At 40.5% G+C, this 12,397-nt stretch overlaps 1 protein-coding gene across 2 annotated transcripts in view; it reads right to left on the reverse strand.

Annotated features, from left to right (window-relative positions):
- LOC131689155 (transmembrane ascorbate-dependent reductase CYB561) overlaps window positions 1-12,397 on the reverse strand; it is a 148,940-nt gene that overhangs the window by 41,244 nt on the left and 95,299 nt on the right. For both annotated transcript variants that reach the window (XM_058974034.1, XM_058974035.1), the window contains exon 2: window positions 53-273. In XM_058974034.1, the coding sequence (XP_058830017.1) occupies window positions 53-273 (221 nt within the window). The remainder of the gene's footprint in view (window positions 1-52; window positions 274-12,397) is intronic.

Below are 12,397 nucleotides of genomic sequence, written 5' to 3' on the forward strand. Positions count from 1 at the left end.
ATATCATCTGATAAAATGCGTCAAGTGAAATGAAGTCATTAATTAGGCTTACAGAAACCGGACAGCGTGATGTAACCACCAACCATCAGGACCGGATGAAGGTTAAATTGCAGTTTTGGATCTTCCATGTTGAAACCTTTGCGGTAGTATATAACCCAAAAAATAGTCAGTACCGAGGCTGCAATAAGTAATATCGAGGACACTACGACCACCAAAATGTATTCAAACCAAGCACCACAATTCCAAACTCGGTCATCGTCGTCATCATAGCGCCTACATTAAGAAGAAAAGAAAAAATAAGTATTAGAGAATCCTACAATAACAAAACAAAAAGTTAGCACTCTGTTGCAAACAATGCTACTTAGATCACAATAGAAGTGTAGTCGAATTACAATAATGACCGATAATTATCACTACCGATACTAAGATCACAATAGAAGTGTAGTCGAATTACAATAATGACCGATAATTATCACTACATTTTTGAAGTAGAATACTTCTAACGTTTCAATATAGGGGCCCCGTTTCAAAATTTTCTTCCAGAATTTTACCCGATTTTTTAAACGTAAATATGCCTTTGGACTGAATGAAAAAATAAGATTATTACGCTATCTGATTGGAAATATGTACAACAATTTTGTATCCAATTTGGTAGTATGTACAATTACTAAAAATAGCGGAAATAATGGATTTTATGAAAGTAGTAATTATCTGATCCATGATTGGTTGGTACAATTCGCTCAAAAAGCCAGCGTTGCTGGGACTGCCTCTTTTTCATCGAATGAACTGCTACGCGCATAAAAAGAGAACACAAGAAAAATTCGTTAGTTTGTGTTCTGACGTTGTAAGCGTAGCAGCTGCTGCGTTTCATGCCAGCTCACATTCTTCGATGGTAGGTAATAGATATCATGACCAAGGATGCAAAACGCCTACCTTTTCTGCGGCTGTAATTTTTCTGCCTACATTCTCATTTCTCTTTTGACGCTGCTGTCGTTCGCTAGTGCAGGACGCTCAGCGCTGTACGGCAGTCTGTAAGCAAAGCAGTAACATGACAAAAAATACTGCCCCCAGTACAGCCACCAGACGCGAGCAGTACAACTTCTCTTTCCTTATTTTACACTTTTTAATACTTTTAGTCTATTCAATATTTTTGATAAAAAACGAAGACAATGAATGCGGTTCGATTACGCCACGACCGGCATTAAAGCTTTCGTGTGCGGGCCTCTCCCTTTGACTATGCAGAGAAAATGTACAAAGCGAAAGAACAAACTTTACTACGCCACACTCTCACCGAGCAGTCGGAGTACAGTTGCAAAACAAAAATGTATTCTACTGCTGTACGGGAAAATGTACTCGGTTTGGCTACTGTTCTGGCAAGAGCTGCAGTGATGCGTCGCTGTAGCGGGCTGTACGGCTTGTACAAATGTAAATATACCGAAAAAAATGTAGTTTACCGGTACCTTTGGCATCCCTGATCATGACTGCCGCCAGGCGCTGATGATTCTAATCATGAAATGACGTGACAATTTTCGTATCACACTATTGAAAAACAAGCAAAAATGAACAGATCTCGAAAACGTGAAAACTCCCATACATCAGTCAATCTATCCCCGGCAGAGCCGTCAATAGGGAGCAGGTTAGTGATTCAAACGAACACGAAAAGTTATAAATAAATGTACCGCGTGCCTGTTTGAATCAGTTGTTGCTCTTTTGCCAGAAAAGTAACGTCGTGCCTATAGCGCCTCGTACGACAGATTTGAGCACCCAGCATACTACGCTTCTATGAATGACGTCATCATCTACTATTTAAAGAATATCATCTCTCGAGCGACTTCATTCTTCCGTCAAACCGTAAAGAACAGCAGTAGCAATCATGCATGTTGACAATGCGCTGCGATGAGTGCTGCATTTGATCACTGCTACTGCTGGGGGTGATTCGATGTAAATAGCGCGCGGCTGGAAGAGTTGGCAAACCTCAGTTGAAGCTGACTAATTGTTCCATTCTGCATGTTCTCATTGTTACATTAAAAGCCCTTTTAAGGGATATAACAATAAAAAACAATAAAGAACAAATTGGAATATTTCCAATCATTGACAGCGATAATCCAATAGCGCAGTTTATATTCGTTATTTCTTGCTTGCGCGTATATTAACAATCTGAAATTTGCAACAATCTGTTATTTGTTTAAATTTATCCTTCTAAAACAATACAAAAATGTGCAGCTACTTATAGTACATTTCCAGGTTGAAATTAGCGAAAACCTGTGATTTATTAAAAAAGACTTTCGGAAACAATCCAAAATTCTGCAATATTTCAGAAAATTGGAGGATGTGACCAGGTAGCGAAAGCCGTACCAAAAAGAATCCGCAAATATTTTTTCGTTATTCTGCATGAAGACAGTCCTTCCATCATCAGTGCGAAATTGATAAAAGCCGATGTCACGTTTCAAGCTATCGGTATTTCATATTAGATGCTGAAGAGAAAGGTTGTTTCTTTTCATTTCGAAATATTTATCTGATGTAAGTAACGTGCGACTGGAACAGATGGCAAACCTTTTTTTGAAGCTGACTAATTGTTCCATTGTGTCAATGATCCCGAGAGTATACTGAATGGCAGCTAATTCTGCGACGTAAATTGAAGCAGGATCATTGAGTTTGAATGAGGCAGCAAGATTTTCGTTGAAGATACCGAAGCCTGTAGACCCGTCGAGAAATGATCCGTCAGTGTACAACATTTTGCCGCAGTCGACTTGATGGTATTTATTATAGAAAATATTTGGGACCACTTGTGGGCGAATGAGATCCGGGATTCCACAAATCTCTTCCTTCATGGATGTGTCGAAAAATACAGTTGGAGCAGAAGTATCTAAGAGATGAGCACGGTAAACGTTATACGAAGATGAATTGATGTTCTGTGCCATGTAATCGAAGTACAAGTACATGAATCGGGTCTGAGAATTAAGCTCGACAAGCCTTTCGAAATTTGCAATCACCGATGGTTTGAAAATATCGCATCGAATGAGCAATCGATACGAGAGGTCCCAAAATCGATTTTTTAGTGGAAGGACGCCCGCCAGCACTTCTAAACTCATCGTATGGGTCGAGTGCATGCAACCCAAGGCAATACGCAAACAGCGATACTGTATTCTCTCTAGTTTGATGAAATGTATGCTCGCAATGGAGCGAAAGCAGAAACATCCGTACTTCATCACTGATAATATCGTTGTTTGGTACAGCCTGATTAGGTTTCCTGGGTGGGCACCCCACCATGTTCCGGTTATTGTGCGGAGAAAGTTGATTCTTTGTTGGCACTTCTGTTTCAGATACTTAATGTGACATCCACAGGTACCTTTAGAGTCGAACCAGACCCCGAGATATTTGAATGTTGAAACCTAAGTAATAGTTTTATCCATTAACTGAAGCTGTAGTTTCGCTGGTTCACGCTTCCTTGAATATAGGACTAGCTCAGTTTTCTCCGTAGAGAACTCGATGTAATAGAGACCACACCGTCATCTGCAAGTTGCCTTAGCGTGCAGGAATTGACAAGACATTCGTCAATTCACGTAAAAATTGTAGAGAAGAGGGCTTAGGCATGAGCCCTGGTGAAGGCCCATGTAGCTAAATCGTGATGTCGATAAATCACCATGCGAGAAATGCATTTGTTTTTCAGACAACAGGTTAAGCAAAAAGTTATTTAAAATTGATGAAAGACCATGCCTCATAAAGAATGTTGATATAAACTGAATCGAAAGCCCCCGTCATATCCAAGAATACTGATGCCATCTGCTCTCTGTTAGCATATGCCATTTGAATTTCTGTTGAGCGCAACGTAAGGCAATCGTTCGTCCCTTTGCCTTTGCGGAAGCCAAATTGTGTGTCTGACAGTAAGCCATTTGCTTCGACCCAATTGTCGAGGCGAAACAAGATCATTTTCTCGAATAACTTCCGGATACAGGATAGCATTGCAATCAGTCGATACGAGTTGTGGTCGGAGGCTGGTTTTCCCGGTTTTTTCGATGGCGATCACACTCACTTGTCTCCAATGTGGGACAATGTTACCCTCAAGAAACTTATTAAATAAATTCAACAAGAGTCTCTTGGCACAGTCTGCTAGATTCTTCAACAAGTTGAATTTGATTCTGTCTGGTCCTGGAGCTTTATTGTTACATGATAAGAGAGCAAGTGAGAACTCCACCATCGAAAACGGTGTGTCGTTCGCGGTATTTAAGGCGACGCGGCGCGGTAGATTTTCTGTGCCGAGGTGGAATACGGACAAACCTTCTTGGCGAAATCGAATATCCAACGGTTTGAATATTCCACGCTCTCGTTAGTACTGTTTCGGTTTCGCATACGTCGAACCGTACCCCAAAGAGTGCTTATCGATGTTTTTTGTTAACCCGTCGACAAACCGGCGCCAGTAACTGCGTTTCTTTGCTTTCATTAAATTTTTCATTCGCTTTTCTAATATCGTGTACAGTCGATAGCTAGTGACTAACCCGTCGTTCCGGAAGGTTTTATACGCGGCAGCTTTCTCCGCGTACCCGTCTGAGCACTCTTTGTCCCACCACGGGTTGGGAGAACGTTTTTGGGTGTTCCCGTCGGGTACTCGTTTCGTCTGAGTTTGAATCGCGATATCGAGAATCGAGTTGGACAAAAACTTATACTCTTCCTCCGGGGGAAGTACCTGTGTTGAATCGATAGTTTTGGATATCTCAGCAGCGTAGCTCTTCCAATCAATGTTTCGTGTGAGGTCATAGGAAACATTGATTGGTTCTGAAGGTCTTGAACGAGTGGTGATTGCAATTACAATCGGCAGGTGGTCACTACCGTGGGGATCAGATATTACCTTCCACTTGCCATCTAACCGTAGTGATGTCGAGCCTAGAGATATGTCCAGTGCACTTGCTTGCGCTGGTGGTCTAGGAATCCGTGTCATTTCCCCTGTGTTCAGAATTGTCATATTGTCACAAAGGTCTTGAATTGTCGAGGATCGATTATCGTCGTACAGACATCCCCACTCTGTACCGTGAGAGTTGAAGTCTCCAAGAAGCAGGCGGGGCGAGGCAAGGTGTTCAATAACGTTGTAGAATCTTCGATATCCCATCATGGCCCTAGGAGGAATGTAAATAGAAGCAATGCAAAGATCTTTGCCTTTGATTGTTGTTCGACAAGCGACAACTTCAATGCCTGGCGTCGAAGGGAGATTGATTCGATTGAAGGAACAGCACTTTTTGATCCCTAAAAGTACCCCTCCATATGAGTCTTCTCGATCCAAGCGGATAATGTTAAAATCGTGGAAGTTGAGGTTTATATTAGAAGTAAGCCATGTTTCACATAGGGAAAAGGCATCACAATTATTGTAATCTAGCAAGTGTTTTAATGAATCAATTTTGGGGATAATGCTTCTGCAGTTCCACTGTAAAACAGTGATCAGATCCGTTATTCCGTTTAATAAGTTAGCCATCGAAGGATACGATCGCTGCAAGGAGGGGCCATTGTTCAGTCAACTGTTTTAAAAATGTTCTTACTGCTTGTAAAATAGCAACCAGCAAGCTTTTCAGAGGATCGGTAATGTTGAAGGCTGTGAATATTCAGTCCACAATGTCAGAGAATTTAAGGAATTCCGTTTTAGGTTGAATTTTTTACTGTAAAATAGGAGCACTTGGGATGTTTGGTGTCCGGGGAGTGCTGGGAACTCCTGGTTGTATTTCAATTTCCCGAAACCAGGAAGTATTATCTTCGGATTTGTGGCAGCACTTCCAGTTGATGAATTATTTTTATTTTGCATTTCTTTGGGACACCCTAGGACCCTTACGAGGAAGTTCAGGTGAGTTTTGATTAGGTCTTTTCCTAGAGTTTCCAAGCAGAGCCAAAGAATGCCCCTCGCAAGGGTAGTTAGAGGCGTTACATTTACCGCACCGTTGCTTATTGCTACAGTAGGTGGCCGTGTGACCTAGCTGCTTGCAATTGGAACAATTCATGACCCGCGGTACAAACAGACGCACAGGTAGACGAGCTCCTCCCACTTCAACGTAGCTCGGAAGTGCAGATCCGGCGAAGGTTACGCGAAACGACTCTGATGGATAGTAATTCCCATCTTCGATGGACTTTGGGTGCAATTGCTTGCACTCCAAAATCTTAACTGATTGAAGGTTAGGGTCCTTAAAGCGGCCAACCCCATCATTCATCAGATAATCGATAGTTAGACCCGCATCACTTACCACACCGTCGATCTCCACATCACAAGAAGGAATGTAGACGCGATACTCCAGCGTAAAGATGCTATTACTAACGATACCATTGGCCTGTTTCAAGTCAGTAACGACTACGCGCAGTTTATCTGACTGAACCTCCCGTGCAACAGTTATGCTGTTTAACGGTTTATTTTTGAGCCGAAAGTATACCACCCAAGGACCAGCGGATCCATTCTGGTAAACCATGACTCGGGGGGGTAGTGTGAGGCATTTGGGGAAAGTAGGGGCTGTGGATCGCCCATAATATCATGTGTCTCCGAATCAGATACACGTTCCTCTTCTCCATAATAGTCGTATTCGGAGGGTGATCCTTCTGTCTGTTCCATTTTGTTGCGGAAGCAACACGCTCGACCGCAATATTTAACATAAATCAAAATAAAAAAATCGAAAACAATAATAAAAAAAAATCGATAAGAAAAGTAAAAAACGAACACTTCACCAGTTGGTTCCTGACGAGCTGGTAGGTGAATTGATCCTTCGTTTTTTTTGTCCGTCACCCGCGTGACCTTCACATTGTAGAGAGCTGGTATAGCTCGTCTAAACAAAGCCGTCTTTCAGGCAATAAAACTGTTTAGTACCGCACTACACTGCACCACTTGACACAATTTACCGTTTATAATGTTCATAATGTGTATACTCCAGCCCTTGCTGGGATAAACACCTTCACCGATATCGCCTAACTCAAGGTAATGTTACAACAAACAACGCGTGTGTGTAAACTGAAAGGGCGCTCGGTTACGAATGTGTGTAAGGTTTTGTTTGTGAGCATCATTAATTTATGTTCCCATTTCATGGATTTGAATAAAACTTTTTTTAAAACTTGAATCAATCACACTATAGGTTATCGTTTTTTATTTAAAAAAATCAACAATTATCTCTAGTAAAGAATAGCATGCCTGTGTGTAGTTCTGAAACAGTCGATGGCATTAACGGGTTTCAATTTGGCCACGGATTAGGTTTGTTCCAGTACCAGGAGAAACTGGAATTACTCCGGAGAAAGTCGTTCCTGTACTCTCATCTTCTCTTTTTAAATGTAGAATACATTTAAGCTTTCAATATAGGGGTCCCGTTTCAAAATATCGGCTGCGGCGCCGCGTCAGATTTTGAACGTTAATAACTTTTATCATACTTAACAGAATGATTTGATTTTTAGGCCAATTTGTTGAAAATATGTTCCTCTATGCTGTATTAAAATTTGAAGTATGTATAACATGCACTAATAACAAAAAATTGTGTTTTGAAAAATCTCTCGAAAACGACTCGAAAAAGTGAAAATTTTCAGCCCATCCCGCACAGAGCCGTCACTATGGTGGACCAACCGAACAATAAAATAATGAAAAGTTTATATATAGGTCCACTACATGTTTGTTCCTATGATTATTCGCATTGGGTTGCTTGACGAGAGCAGTTGGAGGGGGAAAGACAGAATATTCCTTTGGTTAGGCCATTAGAAGCCGGACGGAAAGGAAAGGCTCATGCAGGGCACGAGAACGAGCGAGAAAGCGATAGTAGTGCATATTAGCGCGATTATATAAATATCTGTCGGTAGGTTTTTCTCATCATTCGTATTCGTTCAAGCACTAGCAAGCAGCCAGTCCACCGGAGGAAAGCAGTTGGCGACGACGACGGTCGGAAAAAGTGCCACAGCTACTGGTGACTCATCGCAACCAACTACCGATCAGGAACTGTCGCCCTGCAAGAATTTTGCCCCAACTAAAGGGCAACAGAGCAACTAATCTGTAGGCTATCGTTCCAGCGTCTGGGTCGTGCAGGACTGCAAAGTCGAGCTACGCTTACAAAGCTCAGTCGTAATGATGCCCCGAGAAGCCAACGATGCCTACTTGGTCGGTTTGTTCGAGAATGCAAAATAGTGCGCCAAGCGCATAACTTTCAGGCCAAATACATTAAACTGGTTCACCGTGTCCGCGGGGAGTGCGTCTGAATTACGCTCCCGCTATAAAACAATAAACGGTTCTTTACAGGACCAATTAATTGTGTTCTAATAAGAGTTAAACTGAAATTTACATTTTATGGTGTATAACAAATAATTTTCAGGAAGCTATATAAGAAATACGATGTGTGGAAAGAAAGAAAGAGAATTTAAATTATCCTCTCTCGCTCGTTTTCGTGCACTGCTTTTCCATTCCTTTCTGCTGCTAATACCATCATAAACAAAACGAATGTGCGTATTCTCCCACCATCCCATGGCCAGTGTTGCCACAATTGCATGTCGCTATTACAATTTGAATTATTTTATTGATCCTCTATTATTGATAAAATATAGAACGTGCAAAGTACACTAGTCGCATGCTTTTATTCGAACTTTTTGGCAGCCTCCGTTGATTAGCTGGATAAATCGATTTGTTTGTGCAGCTCCTTTCTAGTAACAAACTAAATAGCCTTTATCAGCGCTAACAAATAACACAAAAGTATTTAAATTTGTGAAAATCTTTTCCTTCCTTCTTTTCAAATCTGCAACATTCTTTGAAAGTATTGTTGGAATGTTGTTATTGAAAAACTGAACATGCAAGTTTGCTAGCACTTGCCACTAGATTGAAGGCGATGGAAAGACAGAATATTCGTTTGGTTATGCTAGTATTGGTAGCCGAACGGAAAGGAAAGGCACAGGAATGGCACGAAAACGAGCGAGAGAGCGATAGTAGTGCTTTCTCGTGTGTTCATATATGAATATTGGTCGGTCGGTTTTTCTCATCATTCGTATTTGTTCAAGCACTATCAAGCAGCCAGTCCACCGGAGGAAAGCAGTTGGCAATGATGACGGTCCGAAAAAGTGCCCCAGCTACTGGTGGCCCATCGCAACCAACTACCGATCAGGAACTGTCGCCATGCCAGTATTTCGCCCCAACTAAAGGGCAACGGAGCGCTGGCTAACATTCCAGCGTCTGGTTCGTAAGGCTGTGTATTACTTCAAAGTCGAGCTACGCTTACAAAACTCAGCCGTAATGAAGCCAGTGATGCCTACTTGGTCGGTTTGTTTGAGGATACAAAATAGTGCGCCAAGTACGTAACTTTCTCGCAAAAGAAATTAAACTGGCTCACAGTGTCCGCTGGGAGTGGGCGTAAATTACAATAAAAGCAACGGTTCTTTTCAGAACCAATCAATTGTGTTCTAGTGAGAGTTAAACTGAAACTTTCATTTTAAGATGTGTAACAAATTTTCAACAAGCAACATAATACGTTGTGTGGAAAGAAGTAGCTTGCACACGGAACAAAAAATTAAATTATCCTCTCGCTCGTTTCGTGCACTGCTTTTCCATTCCTTTCTACTGCTATTATCAGTATTACCAAAACGAATGTGCGTGTTCCCTCACCATCCCTCTAGTGATCAGTGTTGCTTCAATTGCATGTGTTTAAGAGAAACGTTGAAGTCGCATGTTTCTATTCGAGCTTTTTGGCAGCCTCCGTGAACTAACTGCAGGATTTCAAAGTCGAGCTAAGCTTATAAAGTTCAGCCGTAATGGTACCCGAAGAAGCCAGTCTTGTCGTTTTGTTCGAGGCTACAAAACAGTTCGCCAGGCACGTAACTATCATGCCAAATATATCCAACGATCCAGCGCATCACCATCAACACCAACGCCGATACCAAAGGTTCTTTTCAGAACCACCATTATTACCATAGAGAATTATTTGAAAATCTTCCATTCAAACGTGATTCTGTTGAATATTATTAGATTTAAATTAACGTCTCGAATTACAATAACGACGCTCCGGTTATGTCACAGACATTACCCACCCATCTTTTTTTATTGTGACCACGACTAACAATTTAATATAGACACCCCATTTCAATATTTCGGAAGGAACAGAAGGTCGAGTTTGGAAAGTTTGTAACTTTCATTGTACTTAACCAAATTACACAATGTTCGCACTAATGATTCAGAAATATGACCAGGAATCTTCTATTAGATTTGTAAGTATGTATAATTTACATAAAAAAAGAAAAATTGATTTTCAGGAATCAATTATTATCTGTTCTGCCATTGGCCAGTACTATGCGACTTCCTCATGCTAACAATTCATTTCATCGTTAGCCATCTCCCTCACCAAGGCCAACAACGCCCACAAAAACGGTCCTTTTCAGGACCACCATCATTTTTGTAAAGAATAATTTGAAATATTCCTCGCCCAAATCACCTTTTGTCCGAAAATTCCAATGAGTATCAAAATATTTGAAGAACGTGTTCCTTATGTATTCTACATCTCTCCGGTTATGTCGCAGACATTACCCACCCATCTTTTTCTTCTTCTGGTAGCAAACCGGAGTAAAAGGGAGCAAGAATTTGTTGCTCCTATTTACTCCGGAGTGACTTCCGTGTACTGGAACAAACCTATTGCTTGCTCATAAAACTGGCTGCATTTTTAAAGTCATCGTGGTCGTGTCTTGCACACAACACTTATTTTTTTCAGAGCTGAATAAATGGATTGGCGATGGGGTGATTTGGTGTGAGAACCGCGCTCTCTTGTTCTTTGAATTATATATGGCGTCAGGTGCTTGTACAGATAAATTCACCACGGCGTGCGTTCCAGTGTGCACCGTGGTGAATTTATCTGTGTGTTTGTTTCCTCCGGCAAGCCGTAATGCGTACTGGTTGTTTCGTTGTGTAAAGGAGATGGCGTTGGCTTATCGGATACTGATAATATGATTTTCTGTTCATGATTTGATACGAGTTACTTCGAAAAGTTTATTTACGAGTTTTTAGAGCATTTTTGCACTACCAGGGGAAATTTAAAATTCTTGGTCCTCGGAGCAAACTGAGAAAAACTCAGTTAAATAACGGTCCGTAAAACAGATTAATTTTATCCACATTAAGCCCGGTTTATTTTGTGTGCGGCTAAATGACGCAATGTGCTTTTTACTTATTTTGTTTGCGAAGATCGCGGCTACACATATGAAAAGCTCCACTCTAAGATACCTGCTTGGTTAAGGTTCGAGCATATTATTATTTATGAAAACATGGGGTAAAACGCGCCTCCTAATGAAATATGATCATAGTTTAGCTATAGAACATTAATTGGGAGAATTTAACCCATTATTGCCCAACTTATTTTTCACGCGCATCACAAATTGTGTTTTCCGATCGAAGAAAAATGATGTAGTCATTCCAGTAAAATTATTTTTGTACTCAAAGTAGCTGATATAACAAGGAACAACCAGTGAAAATTTAAGATTGATTGGTTAATCGGTTCCTGAGATATCGTGATGGCCGCGGATGAACTTTTCAACAAAATACAACTCCGAGATAATTGAGCTTTACTGTCGGTGCAGCGTGTCAACGGTCTAGCGTATCAAACACTACACATCGCCTACGAGTGGTCAATGGGTATCGGTCTATGAATAGCTGTAACTCAAGTTGTAGTATTCTGATCTTAAAGAAACTTTGAGAAAATTTTCCTCACCGTATGTATTTTCAGAATATCTAATTTACAAAAAATCGATTTTTTTCATCCTAACAAAAATGTGTAACCCCTTAAGGAAAAATTGATTAAAAACAAAACATAAACACTGGTTAAACCACTCTAACTTCTCTAAACATATTCTGCAAGAGTATATGAACAATATTACCTCTTTGATAATGCCTGTTCTGCGTTATTAATTAAGTAATAGGTGTTATTCTTAGCACCTACTATATATAGTAGGTTGGGCAATAATGGGTTAATAAATATCATTCAACCAACATTTCTCCCTGTAATCGCAACCATAACGCTTTGAAAAATGTTCAAAATTTTGATGATTCACAACAACAATAGGACAGAAAACTCGTTGGACTAACACGTAATTTTGTTTTCTGTTGAGATTTCACAAAAGTGTAGTTTTAAATCGTTTTAGGTTATACAATGGGAAAATGTACTTTTGCATATAAAATACTTAAAATAATCTATAAAGAAATGTAAAACGATCCATAAAAAAGTTGTCCATGTTTCATAAAACAAAACTGAAAATCCATAAAACAGTGTGAATGATCTATAAAAAGGGGTGATTTGATCCATAGACCGTCGTGACCTTGAACTGCAAATTTAAGTTGTTTGAGAGACATTTTAGCGAAATTTTCACCTTTTTGCTTTTATCGGAGTATCAGTTTGAATCGCAATTTGCTATGTGATCGCACGCCACAACCCGTAAC

Source organism: Topomyia yanbarensis, chromosome 3 (assembly GCF_030247195.1).
Source record: "Topomyia yanbarensis strain Yona2022 chromosome 3, ASM3024719v1, whole genome shotgun sequence".
Lineage (NCBI taxonomy): Eukaryota > Metazoa > Arthropoda > Insecta > Diptera > Culicidae > Topomyia > Topomyia yanbarensis.